Genomic DNA, 19,388 nt, shown 5'->3' on the forward strand with positions numbered 1-19,388 from the left:
GTAATATATGTAATCCTAACACCTACCCTACACACATAAAAAATTGCAACTAGAAAGTGGTAAATGCAAATAGCTATTTACTGTAGTAGATTTCTCCTTGAAAATAGTTCCAAACATGGCCTCTATCCTAGCGTACGTCTACTGTTAACCCATCCGCTTACCATTTAAATGCCAATTTTTTTGCCATGAAATACCATTTAAATTTGGCTATCTCCCGTGAAGGTTGCACAGCAAGACAAGATGTCAAATATTGTTTAAACTATCCAAGCAATTTACGTGAAAATTTTATATATTGAAGTGGAAGTATAGTAATAAGTATGCACATATGCAGTTTACTTGAAAGATAATTAGAAACTCACCTAATAAATTTGATCACACACATCGTTGCATTCCATTTCCATTCCTCAACCTTTTATATTTTTCCTGCCACAGCCACCTCTTCCTCACTTTCACTACATTCTTCAATTTCACTAACATAAAATGAACCCCCGTGTTCATCTCCCCTTCCAAAATCCACATTTTCCTTTTCATCGCTATCGAAAAGCAACTTTTCAATCGCAGAATCATCTACAACATTCTTATGCAACATGTTTGCAAGACGTAACAAATGAAGGTTTGTTTACATGAGAAATTACTGAACAAAACACGCTTGAAATGGTATGAAAAACTTAGCAGCACAAACATACACGTCATAGATTTGAAAGATCATACAACCTCTGCCATCTATTGAATGAAAAAGGAACTACATGATGAAAATCGGGAACCCGTCGATTCGACGACTAGGTAAGCGGATGGGTTAACTACTGGTAATAATCAGTATATTAAAGTGAAGTATGGTTTGTCCACAACAAATTTAAAATTCCTTGCTTGTTCAAAAACTAGCTTTTAATGAACTTCTAAAAGACGTTGACTTTTACAGAAACACAGTAAATTTCCCTGGCACTTCCATTACTTTTCCATAAAAAGTAAATTATGAGTTTCGCTTATATTTTGTTTCTGGTGAAAGAAATAAAATGATATCCAGTTTTGGTTCTGAGTAGTTTTCTGCCATTTCATACAACATGTAATGTAGTTAATTAGCGCATTCATGAAACAAGTCAAACTTTCCTTTTGTCTTAATTGGTTTCAAAATTCAAATCTAGTGTCAAAATCAAGGATGTGTGTCTAATTTTTATTTCTAGTATTTCTTTCCCATTTTGAAAACTAAAGATTTACAAAAATACAGCAATCTAGAGCGTAAGAAAAAAGCAATCTCGAGTTAAAAATGTAGGCTTGTGGAGTCGATGAGTTTGATAAAAAAAAACAACTCAACAGTGAATATCAAACTCATGACAAACTTTGATGTATGATTGTAATGCAATTGTATGGTCTGTGCTTGTACACACACATTAACTGTTTTTAGTGACAAAATTCGGGTCTGTTAGTGCAGATAACCAAGATTTTATGTAACTGAAATATCACTTTTTTCATTTCACCAACAAAATCGCTATTCCAAAATCACCCTAATCGCATACCACAAGCCACAGAATGAAAAATTATGACCCCCCTTTATAATTTATGTCAACTCCCCACCCCCTTCTCAAAATTTGGCATTCTGAAAAAAAAAGTTGCTCGAACTCCAAGCAATTAATTAATTTCTAGAATTTCCCGTGAGAAATAAAGTAGCAAACAAAAGCAATAAGAACATCCTAATGGACAAGGTTTTAACTAAGATTGAATAGAGACAATCACAAATTATAAAGTCACTCACCTTAACCTGAGTTTTTGCCCTCTTTAATAACCTTTCTCTTTTTCTTGTTTTCCTGTTGACCTTGTTTGCCATTAAGATTTCCTTTGCTGCTTCTTCCTACAAAAACAAAATAATATATAAATATAACTACTCTCCCACAATATTCAAATGATGGATTAATTTGTGTGTTTGGTGAACGACGCCACGGCTTCTAGTATGTTGTTTAAGACATGCATTTCTGTCAATTTTAAGTGATTATAATTTTCTGCCTTTTTTTCCATTAATTAACTCTCACTATAGAAGGAAGAGCAATACTTCATCAGTATTGACCTGCACTTTAACCCTTGCCAGGTAACATAAATTAAATAAGATTGCTCAGTTAAACGAGGCCGAGTTACGACCGGATCCATACACATGTCGAGAGAAAGAGAGAGTTTCAAGATGTTCTTCTGCATTGTCCTGAATTTCATATTCTCCGTAGTCATCATCAAAGTCATCCTCTTCTTTCAAAAATTTGACCCACAAAGTAGCGAATTCATGATCGGTCACCTTTTGAATGGCATTTTGTGTAAGTATAGAACAACATTTTTGTACAAGTGGAAAGTATAGCCTGACAAGTTAAGTCCCGATATGTGCAGATCGTTGCGGAGCACTTCCTATTACGTCATCCTCCCCACCACTCTTCTACTCACTTGTCTGGCGTTGAGAGTACCAGTGGTGCCAACTCAGCAAAATTAAGCTAAAAGAAATATAACAAACAATTTTCACTGTTTAGCATGACGGTGCACGCAGGCTCCTATTATATCAGTGGTTCATTTAATTTGGCCTTTGAAAATGCGTGCGGCGTGCCGATCGTAAACTGTAGTATTACGCACATGCGTTAAGGTTTATAACGAAGAGAAACTACAGGGCGAATTACTTCATTTTCTGAATGCGACATCGAGCAATGGGCAGGTTTTTTTTTTTTTTTTTTTTTTTTTTTTTTTTTTTTAACCAAGTGGGGTGGTGGTTCATTTGTTTATCGTGCAACAATCACTACGAGAAGGCAATCTGATAACACGCTTGCCTGTGTTATTTTCTAAAGCATTGAAATGTTCATGCTCTTTAACTCTTGGCTGCAAGATTCTTACTTTGAAAGAGATTCACTTATGGACGAGCGTGTAGATGAACTGATAATTAGACTTGGTGAAGCCGATTCAGACACGGACACAGATTCATCGGTAGACACAGACTCGGATGAGTGGGAGAGTGAAACTGAAAAAGGAGAACTGGAAAACATTTAGAAGGTGAGCTCAGTTCTATCGTTTATATATTTTTCATTTTTCTATCGTTTTATTTCATACATTTCTTATGCTGGTAAGAAATATCCCTAATATAACTTAATTCATTTAAGGTTTAAAGGCAAAATATCAAAATGTATTTAGAATTTAGCGTAATCAATAGGTAGTGTAGGTGACGGGATACTAATTCATGCCTTTCACGTTCAAATTTCGTTGAAAATTCTCAGATGATTCTCTCCCTCCAGGTTGCAACACTGCGACAATGCCTGTCGCCACAGACAATGGAGTGGGGAAATGTGATGTGAGGTGCGCAAAGAATGGATTGCAGCGTCTTGTTTTTAAACTTGTCAAGTTATAACAGAGGTGATAGACCACTCGAGAAGGTCGATTGGCACCAACGATGTTCTTTTCAACAACTGACTGTACCTACTAATAAAGCTCATTAAAGAGGAAGATTACATACATGCTTGAAAATTTTTGCAGGAATACCAACATAACAACAATGAGAAAATTACTATGGGGTTGTGCACCAACCCTGTTACCATCGAAGAGTTAACCTGCAATATAAATGGCCATTCTTAACAGTGCACAACAGATGTCTTTCCTCTCTGTGAGGAAAAGCCCAAAATCTGAAAATCTAAAATAAAGTACATGCTGTAACACTTTCAAGTTAAATTTTATCACCAACACTCTTTTATGTTATTACAGGTAAAGTACTTACATCTGAACTGTCATCAGATTTGTCTTCAGGCTCATCTGAACCTTGGAAGAATTTCAGTGCTGCAACCATCACCTGAAACAAAAAATATAATACAGTACTTATGTCAACTTTGCAAGAAGGTGGATTGATTTAAATAACGATTTAAATCAGGTGATTTTTTAAAAAAAAGAAATCACTTTTTTATATATATATATATCACTTTAAAGAAACAATTTATAGAATACTGTACATAAGGATTGTGTAGATATCAGAATCACTTTTGGCGGAAGTACATTAATCTCGTAATCATTTAATGGTGTTTATTAAGCTCTAAGAAAGGAAACAAAATACATGTGCTGATGGGGTGAAGCTCATATGAAAGGAAATGTAAACTGTAACACACCTAAATTTATCTTGATTTAAAATTCAATAAACTTTTGGCAAAAATAGCACACTTTGTGTAGAAATACCATACAAAGTACTAATCATGTTAAACCATTAAAAGTGTCATTATCATTAAACTGTAAAAAAAAATGGCAGCTGATATGCAAACTATCATTACAAAAATGTGAAAATTCAGCTACAAAGACTATAAATAATATTTTGTTATAATTATATAGTGCATCCAAAAGTTTTATTTTCATTGGAAGAAAAGTTACTGAAATTATTATAGTTTAATTAACACGCTCAACAAACATTTCCATAGTAGGTTTATATGTACAGTATCAGAAACAGAAAAGAAGTATATGTATTTACATATATTCCTTACTTGATTTATCAAACTGTTCAAATATTTTACAGAGTCGTTTACCAGGAAAAGCCTTTCTACAAAACACATGTATGGTGCCGAAAACAATACTAGCAATTTTAAGCATGTTTTTAAAAAAAAATTAAATAAAAAAATCCAATTTAAGTAAGAAATATCAATGATTTCTTTAATAAAAATCATGACTTTTATCCACCCTGCTTTGCAACACTGGCAGTTAGACAATTTTTCATATACAAATGGTTTTTAGCCATGGCATATACAGTGTGATTTTATTAGTAGTCCAATAATGAGAAAGACCAGTGCTCAACAATGAACATACATGTAATTCAACAGCCACGCTTATTTCATTTTTGAAGGGAATGTGAAAGAACACACTGTAATATTAAATTTTTCATGTTTTGGAAAGATGTGAGGTGCATTTTTCTACCATGTTTCATCATGAAATGATGCAAAATGAAATGCAAAATTAACTTTTAAAATGGCAACACTATCTGCAGTCTGAATTACTTGTGAGTTACGAAAATCATGGAAAATTGATGAATTTTGCTGTAAATATTTGATTGATTGATTGATTTAGTGTTTTAAGTCCACTTTATGCACAGTAAGGCTAATCGGGACTGGACCTACAGTTTAAAGTGGGATCCGAACCACTATGTGCCTCCATCGGGTATCGAACCCGGGACCCCTTGATTACAAGGCAACGACGATACCACTGCGCCATCGGGGAGGCCCACTGTAAATATCTGATTGATTCTGTTCATTTTACTTCGCTTTTCTGCCACTTTTGGTAAATCACAAAGATGAGAATGAGTGATGATAATTAACATTGCATGGTAATGTAGAACCATTGTCACAAACATTCAAAGAACTACATGCCTGGCTGACTGTATAAAATAAAAGAATCTTACAGCATGCAGATTTTAAAGAAATATTTCTTACCTTTGTTACTTTAGAAAAACATGCTGTAGCAAGTATATTGACTGTTTTGGCATCATTCCATATATTCTTCTTATAAAGTTCAATCATAATGTCCTGAAAAAAGATAAAAATAAATACAGAATTACTTACAAATAGCATGTTACTTGTTTGGATTTTAAGAGAAACTGTATGAATATTTTTTTTCTAATCTTTACATGACATCAGTTATTTAGCAAGAAATCACATTTATGTTGCCTACCATCATGCAATTTTCCTATAGTTGCATATAAAATACAGGCACATTTAATCAAAGTTTGGAACAAAACATAATTCTTGCCATTAAGCTTTTTAAACAATTTAAAACAATAATAACAACGCGTGGTGCAACAGTCCATGATGGGCAGGACCTATCTACTGCTTACTTCACTCATCCAACCTATTACTAGGTAACGTGTGCAGAAGCATTGGGGGATGCAGCGATGACAATGCAAAATACCGTAATAAAAATATTGCTTTTAAAATATTTTAGAGAAGAATACAAAATAAATCAGAATATTCGCATATTTGAGCGAAATTAGTCAAGTAACACCATTAAACAGCTAGAAATATGCAAGAGATTCGCTAAGTTTAGCACATCGAAAGGAGGGCCCAGTTCTACACCCCCTCCCCCCATGCCCAACTGTCCCGCTGCATTTCCGTTCAGTGGAATGGTGTCAGGTGGCAGCTCATCGCAGCAGGTCTGCGAATCCAAGGTCCTTCGACCTCTTTTCCCCCGTTTTTTAAGGTCTGGTCATAAGAGACCCTTTTTTTTTTCAGCCTCCTTGTTTACAATCACGGCAGGGTTTCTGTGACATCAAGATGAAACTTCTCAGAATGTCCAGCACTGTAAAGCATGCAACGCTCTTGTTTTTTGAGAGAGAAAAAAACATATTGAAGAGCAACGCAATGCAACTTACACAGAATAATGGTGCATAGAAAAAAATATAAGTAAGCAAAAGCATAAATTTTCCCACTGTTAGTGCTAGAATGAACTGAAAAAAAGCAATTCTGGATCCATTCTATTTTCGTCATAGTATTTCTTCTTTTAATTTTTTTTGGATCCTGCGGTTCAAATATCGATTTCTGGGGGAAAAAAATGTTCTTGGTTTACAAAACACGAAATACTTCCTGCTATTTTGGGTTTACTATGCTTACAACTGACAAGATTCATCAAGAATTTTGTTCTCGAGGTGATAGACATACTTACTCAAACAGAACCTTTTCCCTAACATACTGTATCTTACTTTACCCCAGGGATGACCAAAAACATCAGGATTCCGGAAAATCTAAAAATCTCGATTCAAAAATTCTACTACCTGGATTTCGGAAGCAATCCGAATTTCAGAGAGAAAAGTTTAACAATTTTTCCATTTTTTTTTCTTTCCATCTCTACTTCACACGTCATTACCAATGTAGGAATGCCCCCTTCCTTCCCAGGTTGAAAGATTGACCCTGACGTTTGGCAAGTCTTGCGACGACTACGTAAAAATGTCACGCTTCGCCACTGGACGTGTGGTCAACACAACGAACCCCCAGTCACTGTTGTAGGTTTTCATGACTGGGTTACACTACTAATTCATAGCTCCCCAATTACCTCACAATGGTGGGTAACCACTGGTCCCATACAAACAAGACCACTGTTTTTATTAACCTATAAAAGGCAGAAATCTTGGGAGAAAAGTTCTTCCCCCAGGAGACTCAAACCTGCATGCATCCCGAACCAGTAGCCCAAAGCATGAAGTCTTACACCACATGGCCACAGTGTAATAAGACTTAAAATATTGGATTGGTATTTCACACCATGTGTCATCAGCATAATAAAAATGAGATAAAATCCACAACAGTTATCTTCCTTTGTCCTCCTACTTTTTTAACCACAGTCCTTCTTCAGGGGGTGGAAGGAAAGAAAGAGCCATGGAAGGGTTGAAGCACAGGGTGCCTCCATGAATGCTCAACTTCCACACGAGGCACTTGCTACCTGGATGTTACGAAGTATTCTCCAGCCAGTGACTGCACGTGCTACCTGCGGTTAACAAAGTCCTCTGCTAGTAACAAGGCAGCACAGTTTTTATACAAAGAGATAGTTTCCATTCTAAGGTCATTAATGTTTACATAATTGTAAATACTGACGATAACATTTTTAGTAGTTATAAACATAAATTAATACAAATAGTTCTCCTTGTTAACTTTCGTAACCCTCCCGTCAAGTATGAGGTGAAGTGTGAAAAGCAATGATCATGAGATGATTGTCAATTGTTATCAGCTATTGCCCCTGCTACTCAATTCTGCATCCAGGAAATGCCATAAAACGTGCATTCCTTGAGGCACCCATAGTTGAAGTCATTAAAAATGATTTAAAAGTATAAAAACTTGATGTTTTGATCATGACCTTGCAATGATTAGCCATTCCTTCCAGCTACTTTCCCCTGGAGATTGATCTGAAAATTCGGAGGACAATTAAGGTACAGGTTGTGATATTTATCTCACTTTTAACAGTGTAAAAGAGTGTAATAACTGAGACAAAAAGTTTATCTTTTCCTCAGATATGGGACCAGACTGTACAATCAATGTACCTCTACCAGGAACATTAAAAACAAAGACCGTGTTACAGAAATAAATGAAAATCTTCAACTTACCACTGACATCTTTGATGCTCTCGCATTACTATCCTTCACCATGCTAAACATGAAATTCTGCAAGGTCTGCAAAAAAGTTTGAAACAGTATTAGTGAAAAACGTCAGCTGCATTATACGCAACAATGTATTTAACCGAATCTGTTTACAGCTTGATTGTTTAAGAGATTTCATGAAAATAGAGACACAGAATGAAGTTACAATACTTATGATCTAAAAATACCACAATCAGTAAATTTATATAGACATAATAAAACATTAAATAATTCATATTTAACATTGACAAATGTAACATTGTTCTGCTGTACACGAATAACACACAAATTGTGAAATTTAAGTTCTATACAGGGTGTCTCAAAAGTATTAGGCCAAACTAACACAGGTGAAAGTACACAATAATAGAAGCAAAAAAGTCTCAGTAAACATGGATCTGCAAACGAGCTGTTTTCGAGATAATCGCGAATGTATGATTACAAGCCACCACAGACTTCATTGTTTGTAAATGTCATCCTATTTGGTAAAATGCTAAAAATGTGTGTGAATGTTCTATTTGATTGCAACAGCAACTCTCGAAAATGTTATGTATGAATACAACGCCACCTCTCAGAAATGTTCTGTTTTGGAAACAAACAGCAAACCTTGGAAAGAGCAAGGAGTAAGGCACATGGTGTTTACAAAATGCAATCAATGACAGCTTGTAACCACACATTCGCACAGATTATTAGCATTTTACTAACTAGGATGACGTTTACAAAACAATGAAGTCAGTGGGGGGTTGTAATCACACATTCATGATTATCTCAAAAACAGCTCGTTTGCAGACCCATGTTTACTGAGACTTTTTTGCTTATATTATCGTGTACTTTCTTTCACCTGTGTCAGTTTGCACTATTACTTATGAGCCACCCTGTATATATATTTCTTTCCACATCTCTCTCAGTTTATTCATGCCGTGTATGCATATGGATAACTGTTTCTCTTCCACTTAGAAATATCTGAGGAGAGGGATAAAACTAATTTTATAACCTTAATATTCACAATATTGGAAATGTCGCTACTAGAGTCGTTTTCACGTTCAGAAGACACAACGGCACTTATGGAGAAACCGCACAGTGTTGCCAATACAGCGCTAGCTCATGTCGTCGGGAAATGATGACCTTCCTTCACAATGAAGGTGTTACATATTTTGTATATATAATGATAATTATATGTAATTATTAATATTAATATTATACTGTGAACGTTACAGTTACCCTTTTTACTATGATCCATTGCGATCACTACACACGCGAGTGTAATGCACAAATATGACACTTCAGAAATCACTTAAAAAAGTAAAAATCACTGAGAGCTCACACAACTGAAAACACTTTTTCGGGAGAGGGAAAAAGTCTAAACAGACCAAAGCAGATCTCTCACTCAAGTAAGGGGAACCTGGCACATGGGTTAGATTAAGTTGCAACCCAAACAAACAAATGAGTTATGGCCCACGTGAACTGATAAGACGTGAATGACTCAAGCAAGGCATGTCATATTTCTATCTTGAAGCCCCATATTTTGTCACGTTGTAACGTATTAGTTGGAAAGCCTTTCAAGGGTTAATATGGTGTCTATGAATTTATGTGTACGTTGGAAACTGAAAGGTGATCTTCATTTCAGTATTAATGTCGACAGTAATGTAAACGAAAACAAAGTGTATTTGCGACAGAACTAATGTTGATCACAACAGCAGCATTGGAAATAATTGTCAATTATTAAATTTAAGTAATTTCAATTCTATTATAACAAACAGCATGAAGTTCATATTTTTACTGAATGGAAATAAAATAACTCGAAAACTTGGTGGTGATTAGCCGGAATGCTAAGGTGAGTTAGGTCAAGATGGCCAGACAACGTCTCCTTACTTCGCGCGCGGTTCGGGTTAAAAAGAAACTCCAAATGCATGGAAGTAATACTTCTGGGAACCTTTGAGTGGTTATAAAAAATAGTATTATTTTCTCCACAACTTTGTCGCTGGAAGTTTTTACTTGGAATTACAGAACAAAAAATGGCCAGCGACGACATTTGCTACTGCACGAATATAAAAAATCTCCACATACTATATTTGAATATTTTTTAATGCAAATATGCTTTAAAGTATTGATAAATTCTGAGTACCACCGTCACCTATGACAATTAAAAAACAGTGTCAATTTTTTTCATAATGAAAGCTTCAATTTTACGGCATGTTTCAACGTTAGGAATTAAAACAATGTAAAAATTGTGTTTTCACAGAAAATTTGCATTTTTAATTTATCTAAAATTATGTAAGCAAGTTACCAGTTTTTTTGTGTTCACCATCGTATTCTCTACAAAATTTCCTGCAAAACTGCAGGTACCGATTTTACTTAAGTTAAATTTGTAAATCCAGAAATTTGACAACAGCGCGCTCGTATTTCCCATAAGAAAAGCATTGCCCATAAGAGCCCATTGTGTCTTCTGAACGTGAAAACGACTCTAGATAATAATATATATAAAAAAATGATTGCACTTAGATATTAGAATCATTTAAAATATATATATTTGTCAGTACAATGGGATTGGTAAATTTCATGTGGCTTCACATTACTATTTTTGCCATACCTGATTGTTTCCTATTTCCTTCTCATTTTTTACATATACAGCTTAGTATTGCTCTAACACTGACTAATTTACATTGTATAAAGATAACTTACTGTATTCATGCGGACATTTTTTGTCTTGATATTAATGTTCTTGATATCTGTAATAATGTGCAGCTCGAGGGATTTTCTTAGTGTTTTATCTTGGCAACGTAAAAGCTGAAAGAACAGTGACAGTAAAGTTGTTGGAGGCAACATATTCTTGTTCCTCATCAGAATGAGTGCTCGGCAGAAAGTCTGGAAGAAAAAAAAGGAGCCAACAAGTATTAGTGGATTATACATTGTAATGAGAACTGGTCAAGTTCTTTAACATAAAGTATTTAAACAATATTATCTTCCATTTCTTTTCACTCATTTATACAGAAATATACAATAATGGCACTTGACATACTGAAACTTACGGGGTGCACGGTGTCACATTTTAAAAGCACGAAGTACCGTATTTGCCAGCGTACTTTTCTCCTTTAAAAATAGGTCTGAAAAACAGAGTGTGTCTTATTTGGCAACACTCAGTTTTCATTACCTTAATTCACATCATCAGGAAGAGGTCTACCATTTTACAAGTTCATGAATGGGTCAAAGCTTCATGGGATGCTGTAAAAACTAAGACAGCGTGGCATTGGTAATGGACTGAATGGTACGGAGGCCATTGTTTTACGAGGACTCAAGAAGAAGTAGTGTCAAGTGACTCTTCATCTGGCTCTCACGATGAACATCTGCATTTTGACGAAGATGATTAAAATGCATTCTTTCCTACTTACATTAGGTAAGTTATTTGTTGAAAGTAGACATACAGATTACTTTACATTTGAAATACAGTAAATTGATTGTAATATTCAGTGATAAAGCTTTTTTGTCAAAAATGTGCACAAAAGAGAGAGGTGGTGGCAAATATGGTATGCTGTGTACTTTCAACTTAATGGATTTAACTTGTATTTAAGCATTCAAGATGCTTTTTGCAGGTTCATACAGCTTTTTCTCTTCCAGTCCTAGTTTCATGTTCAGATACAAAAGGCAGGACACAACAATACATATATGTTTCTGAATGCACCAGATATAAGGACAGCTTTCACAGGTATTGTCAAGGGCACTTGCAGTGGAAGGGCCAGAGGAGGCACTTTTCAATTTTCCATGAATTCCATAACTTGCAGGATAATTCAGAATTCAGAACGTGTCCCATCAGTAAATAAATTCTAAATTTCATGTTTAAGAGTATAATTTGAATTTTTCAGTTCATTTCGCATCGTTTCTTGACAAAACATGGAAGGAAAATGCACCTTACACCTTTCAGAAACAAGGAAAATGAACACTGCTTCACATTTTGTGTTACCATCAAAAACGAAATATGCATGCCTCTACTGGTACCTTTCCAAAGTCTTGGATCTCTCGTGGAGTAGGCAAAAATGGCACATGACACTTTCACGAAGTCTAAAATTCCTGGAAATTGAGCAAAATTCAAAATGATCCTAATTTTGCAACAACACTGTGGAGAGAAATGGACTTTGATTCCATTATTTTCTCACTGAAATTATGAATATTTTAATGCAAAACTTTGGTAGACTGCAATATTATAGAATTATTTTCCTGTAGTTTACGGTTATTACAAGCATAAGAAAACAGTTTTTCTTTGTGACGTTTCAGGAGAACACACGCTCCTTTCATCAGACATTTATTTTCATTTTGACTAAAGATACAGTTATAACAATGGTTAGTATTTTTTAAACAAAAAGAATTCATTATATAATGGATGTTGTCAATGTTACATTGTTGTAATATAGCAACTTAACTGTGAAAAGAAGCAGTCTGTTTTATTTTTATTTCAGATTTTTTTAAAATTATGAATCCCAAATATCATCAGGTAATTCAAATTCATCATTGTTTTCACAAAGTCTCTTGATGTTTTCTGTTACATTAAATTTTAAAGATGGTGGCTTACTCCATTTGTGAAAAAGAAAACTCCATACTGTATCTATGTTACCATTTTCATTATTTAATTTATTCCAGTGTTCTTTTGCAATGAACGAAGCTTCCCAGACATTCAACTCTGTGTTTCCCATTAATCTTTTTAAAACCCTTCTCTTTTTAATCAAATGCTTCTCATCGATGATATGAGTTGACAAACCTGTTCTTGGGTTTAGATTTATAATGTCCAAATCGTGTTCGTGCCATCTTATTACCATTTTCCTTGTTGTTTGTCCCACATAATCCTTTGAACATGAACAACTTATATTATATATTCCTGTGGTTTCCACATCTGGTAGGGAGTTTCTCATTTTGAATTCATTAAATGTACATTCCAAACTTCTTGGTGATTTAAAAACAATTTTGAAATTAAAACTTCTAAACATTTTTGCAATTTTATGTGAGAATCCCTTGTGGAATGGAATGCACACAAATTTCTTTTCAACAGATTTTTCATCTTTGTCTGTATTTCTCTTTTCCTTTAGTTTTCTTGCGACTTGTTTTTTGATTTGGTTTATTCTGTTAGTGTGAAAGCCATTTTCTTTTGCTATATTAAAAAGCCTTTCTTCTTCATTTTTGATATCCTCATTATTAGAACATAGTCTTTGTGCTCTCAGGAAAAAAATTAAAAATATGTTATCCATTGTTATACGTGAATGTTCTGAATTGGCATGGATGTATTTTTCCCCCACTAATTTTTTTTCTATGGACTGATGTTTGAATTGTTGAGTCAGTTGTCTTAATTTGCAGATCAAGGAAAGAAATTACATTGTTATTCATGGGTTCGCAAGTGAATTTTATGCGACGATGTGATTCATTTAACAATTTAAATACGTCCATGATGGTGTTCTCAATAATAATAACCGTAAACTACAGGAAAATAATTCTATAATGCAAGCAATGCGTACATACAAGAAAAACTGCAATATTATAGTTTTAATTGAAAAGTTACATCCCAAAATTTATAGATGAAAGACTCCAAATAGTTGCAATTTTCAAGAATTAGTATTGGTTGGGAATCAGAAAGAGTATCAGCAGTTTTATTGGTTGAGTACTACACAGGGTTAAAAAAAAATATGATAAAAATCCATTAGTGTAAGCCTGTATTTGTAAAATTTTCAGTAACTTGGTGTTTTGATGCCAATTTTTTTTTTCCAAAGTGAGGTGCGACCACTGTGTCAAGTTTATTCACAAAAAAAAATGTTGGTATTAGCATTACTTAAAGATAATTTACTAAACTGTCTTTGGTGTAAGATTAGGATGTATGGAATACTCATGAATATATGAGGTGTGTCCGGAAAGAAAGGTTACAGTCGGTATAGGACAAAAGATGATGTTTTAGTGTGTACGTTGGAAACACTGGCTTTGACCTTCATCCTTCCGCTTTCGTCTCGCGGCCATTGATCATTGTTGCCTGGAGAGTCTAGTTCGAGTAACACGTACTGACAATGGGTGTGTCGGTTCAGAATCCCACAAAATGTGAAGTGCGCTCCATCATACATTTTCTCCATGTAAAAGGCGAGTGCCCAGCGGATATCCACAAAGCAATTGTTCTCGTGTATGGAAACATAATGAGTCGCCAACATGTAACGAAGTGGTGTTGTAAATTCGCTGCAGGCAGGACCAACGTTCATGACAAACACAAGAGTGGTAGGCCATCTGTTCTCACCGATGAACTTCTGCATCACATTGAGGAAACAATTCGTGCAAATTGGCATCTCACAGTAAGACAATTGCACGAAATCATTCCGGAAGTGTCTAAGACAACACTTTTGGACCATCCGCCATACATCCCGGACATTCCACCCAGCGACTTCCACTTGTTTCTTCACCTTAAGAAATATCTTGCAAGTCAACACTTCCAGGACAAGAAAGAGTTCACGAACAAAGTTGAAATGTTGTTCCAGCAGCAGGCGACAGAATTCTATGACTGTGGAATAAAGAACTAGACTTAACAAGTGTTTGGACAATGCCGGAAATTATGTGGGAAAATAACTCATGTTGTGGACGTGTTGTCAAAATTTTTTTTGTAAAATGTATAGCCCTTTCTCTCTGGGCACGCCTTGTAGCACAAAATTTCTTCATGACAGTTTAGCGAACAATTTCCGGTCCGAATAAAAAGTTAACACTTTAGTTGTTATTGATTTGTGCATTATAATCAAAATATTATGCTTCAGATGGGACGATTGTTATGTTATAAACCAATTCTGGGACTGAAAGGAACAGGGTGTGATGATTATACAGTGGTGACAATTATGTGATGAAATACAGTAGTTAACATGTGCATTCTATCTGGAACTAAAGAAAAGAAACTATTAAACATACCGATCTCATCTCAGACTCCAATATGGTATGATGCATTTCTAGGATATTAATTAAATCTTGAGGGTAAGTAGCCAGCTCTTGAGGATAGCAATGTGCCACCTGAAAAGACAAAATAACACTTTGTATAGAGTAAAGGTCTTGGTTTTTCCTACGACATGACAGCAATACCAGAGCATAATTTAACTCGTTTAATCTACATAGAAAGAACATACTACTGGGTGGGCCACCATTAAGTAACCTTGCTCCACAGAACTGCATATTATTGTTTATTGTTCATTTAAACAGAGACCATTTCTAGGACCTCTTATTACAAGTGAGTTCGTTACAAAACCTTTAGAAAAAAATGATTATTGCAATTACACTAATAATGGTTAATAATAAAGTAGTAGTTATGCATCATCCTGTTGCTTGTTTCATTCTGAGCTACTTTTTCATGGCCTCTCTGTACCAATGAATTACGATGATGACTACTCATAACTACAGCTGTCAGCCCATGAAATTCAGTGACATATCATGAAAATCTGACCCAGTTTGCCGCAATAGTCTAATAATAAATAAAAAAAAAATAGTTCTGAATTTTGTATACCTGCTTGTAATTAAATATGTCTCAATTATTCTTCTAAATGACAAAATAAATTTGTAACAGACATTTGTAACTCTTTTTACCCGTGAAGATTAAAATAAATAGATCCTCCAAATTCACATTACAAAGCCAAAATTATGCCTAAACATTCATAAAGAAATAACATAATGACAAAAAGTTATGCATTCAATTACAGACTAGCCGGCACGGTGACCTAGCACAACACGTGGTTGACTTTTGATTTTGCCCCCAAAGTTTGCAGTTTTGTATCCCAACCTGTCCTTTGCAAGTATTCCTTCATCAATTTTATACAGTCATCAAACATTCTCATTGTGATTAGCCAAAAGTGGCAGAAAAGCAACACTAAATAACAAAGGTACAATTACAGACTATTTATAGACATAATGGACTGAGTAAATTATTTGCAATTTTGCCAACACACTGTCTGCTATGTCTATATTGACCAATATAAATAGAGTAGAAATTTTATGTCCCAACATTCATGTATATATTTTACACATGTGTGAAATTCCCAAAAGAATGCTAAATTGAATAAGAAAACGAGGTATGTAAACAAAACAGATTAATATAATATGAAAGTACCACTCACCTGGGCCAGAAACATTACTGCAGTATCCAAATTCTTATGATACTGGTTGGGTCTGAGCTTAAAAAGCTGCAAGTTTGACTTGTAATAGCGGTATTGCTGCAGGAACTGAAAATAATGTGAATTCATTCAAATCATGTCCAAAATATAAGAAGTGAATTTTAAATAACTCTCATTTCTAACCAAAGGTGAGGGATGTAAGAACCTTGTACTTTAGCATGATTAACAAAATCAGTGTCATCAACATTACAATCTGATGTTGTACACTCAATAACAAAAGAAACAGTAGGCAAATGGTCTGTTTTGGGGTGTAAGGGGTACCTTCCACGTAGGCACCCAAAAGTCAACCTCACTTCCACATTGTGCACCCTGGACTAATGACTAACGAGACTCTGGAGACTGGCACTATGGCCAGTATAATTTTGTGTGTGTTGTCCTGTTTTTTTGTCCTTGTGTGTGCTGAGTGCCTGTTTACAGCCTCAGCTTTTAACAGAAGTCAGAACATTTTAAGATTTTTAGTTATGCAACGTTAGAGTTGTTATTTGTAATGGTAAGGGGCTGGTCCCCGTATAATGTGACGGGAGCAAAATAGCCTAAGTGCTGACGCTCCCAAAATTTTAAATTCGAATTAAAATTCAAATGGTCTGTTTTGCACAACGTGATGATTGTGAATTAAAATAAAAATGTCAATACCTATTTCAAATCAACAGAATTCCATTCCTTAAAACATCACAGGATGTAGATTTAAAAACGGTAATGAGAATAGCAATGGACAATTTGTATACTATTATATTTGCTGTTGACTGTACAAGCATACATCATACATGCAAACGATATTTTTCAACTTCCATAAATAACAGTTTAGATCACTGATTTCTTAAAATCCTCTGAAATATAATTTTGTAACACAACATTTAATTTGAACAGACAAGACTAAATAATTAGAAATGTCAAAATTCTGTGAAAACATCAACATAGTGATTTCTGAGTAATAAAAAGAATCGGCATGAAACAGAAACAGAACAGGGTAACAGTACTTTATACATCCAACCATATAAGATTTGTATGAAAATTGCAGTTCTACATTATATACTGCAGTTCTACATTATACACACACACACACACATACAGCATAAAGTTTTAAAGTTATATTTTGGAAGCCAACATTTCTACTTGATATAAGTTGTAAAGAAAAATACAATTTACCAGATATCATTATGTTCTATGAAGAAGTATATGGTAATAGTACGAAAATACTGTGCAAGGTGTAATATTTAGGAACAAGCAATCCACTGATTTACTTGGTTATTTCATGTCTATTTTCTGCCAATGACAACAAAGACGAGACAATCACAAACACACATGGACAAGACACAAACTCCACACAGGATTATGATGGCTCTGGTACACATGCCAGAGCCTTGTTAGCCTGCAAACATGCAGTCCGGGTGGAAGAGAGATCAACACATGAAAGTTGAAATTCCACCAGAATGTCACTGATCGGAAAAATTATTTTAAGTATTACATTATCTTTGTTTCTTTCACTGTAAATTATTTCCTAACACCTACAAAGTTTCATTAAATTGCATGACACCTATATTTTGAATGTTTGTTCTTTGGGTAATGTAATGAGTTACTACAAGAACTGCATAAAAACTCGTCAACTAACTTTAATGATACAATTACTAAAACCCCAAAATAAGAAGTGAATAGTAAGTACACCTCTGATTGTAATGGTAGAGAATGATAATTTGTCTTGTAGTTTACAGTTCTTGCAAGCACATAAACACCGTTTCTGATACAATGTTTCAGGAGAACACACACTGATGATGATGGCTGATGAAGGAAGTGTGAGTTCTCCCAAAATGTTACATAAAAAATTGTGTTTATGCACTTGTAAGAAGCGTAAACTGCATGAGAAATAATTCTGTAATTCGTACATGGAAGAAAATTATTATTGTGGTTAGCACAATATTAGCCCTGTCTAGTTCGCTGCATTTTTTGACTCGCTTTGACTCTCTTTGCACCAAAGTGTCTAGTTGGTTGCACGGTGCAACACAGAGTTGTCTAGTTTGTTGATTTGGAGTCAAGTAGTGTATTTGGTGTCTGCACTACCTTCCGGACATGTGTATTTGTGGTGTATGGCCACATGGTGCGTGCTAACTAATCAAATGACCGTTTAAAGCAGCAGACAGGCATTTGTTGAATCTTCTGAACAATAACACCACTTTCCGTCTAGTTGGTTGAACGTAATTTCCTTGCACCACACTGACACGGGATACACCTGCACTGCACCGAGGTTAAAAAGTGCAGCCAACTAGACGGGGCTATTTAATATTATGATGACATAAAATTGAATATAGGTGCTAAAATACAATTATTAGGACATTTACTAGTAAGAATATGTATCACTTACCTCATCTTTGTAGGACGATGGATCTCTCTTTATAAGATTCTGCAGCTGAGGAAGATTCAATGGCAGCTGGTTGTTATGTCCATAAACCATTGTGTTTTCTTGTTGTTTCTTTTAATGCAATGTACTGCAATACAAAGTATATAATTAAACACTACTCACCATTAGTAGTTTATTAGAATACATGGGTTGGAGATTTAATAGTGGCAACTATTTATTTAAAAATGATACAAAAGAGATACTTCTCTGAAACTTTTACAGCCCTTCACCAACATTGTGTACAACCATTGCCAGCGATGTGGAAGTCATGGTATACCTGTAGCAGCGCCCGTTCTGTTGATGATTCGAATGGAGCGGTCTATTGCCTGAAGAATCTCTGGAACAGTTTGGAAGTGAATGTCCTTCATCTTGGGGATTAAATCAAAGTCATAGGGGCTTAACTCTAGGAAGTATGGGGCAACTTACCAGCCCCATCGAGTTAACAAATCAGCCACAGGTTGCGCTACATGCACCCCAGCATTGTCCTACAAAATGATGGAAGGATTCAGCAGAAAGTGTTGCCTATTCGTTTGCAAAGCAGGTCGCAGGAAATGTAGATTCCCTGCATGTCTCACGAACACCTTGATGACATTGTCATGCTGTATGGCCGTGGGCACATTTAATCTTTATCCAACTCTGCTGTTGCTGCTTCAAAAACATTGTTGCGACTACACAACTTTAGATAACCCACTCCAACGATACTCTATTCCTCTTATCACTGCACATGTAC

At 35.0% G+C, this 19,388-nt stretch overlaps 1 protein-coding gene across 1 annotated transcript in view; it reads right to left on the reverse strand.

The window, feature by feature from the left end:
* Mys45A (SDA1 domain containing protein Mys45A) overlaps window positions 1-19,388 on the reverse strand; it is a 49,796-nt gene that overhangs the window by 23,581 nt on the left and 6,827 nt on the right. Inside the window, exons 2-9 of the mRNA XM_083119483.1 lie at window positions 18,623-18,746; window positions 16,210-16,314; window positions 15,017-15,115; window positions 10,784-10,966; window positions 8,072-8,137; window positions 5,418-5,510; window positions 3,731-3,802; window positions 1,751-1,846 (exon numbers count right to left, since the gene is read on the reverse strand). Coding sequence (XP_082975609.1) covers window positions 1,751-1,846; window positions 3,731-3,802; window positions 5,418-5,510; window positions 8,072-8,137; window positions 10,784-10,966; window positions 15,017-15,115; window positions 16,210-16,314; window positions 18,623-18,712 — 804 coding nt within the window. The 5' untranslated portion in view covers window positions 18,713-18,746. The remainder of the gene's footprint in view (window positions 1-1,750; window positions 1,847-3,730; window positions 3,803-5,417; window positions 5,511-8,071; window positions 8,138-10,783; window positions 10,967-15,016; window positions 15,116-16,209; window positions 16,315-18,622; window positions 18,747-19,388) is intronic.

Source organism: Lepisma saccharinum, chromosome 3, assembly GCF_977018435.1.
Source record: "Lepisma saccharinum chromosome 3, izLepSacc3.1, whole genome shotgun sequence".
Lineage (NCBI taxonomy): Eukaryota > Metazoa > Arthropoda > Insecta > Zygentoma > Lepismatidae > Lepisma > Lepisma saccharinum.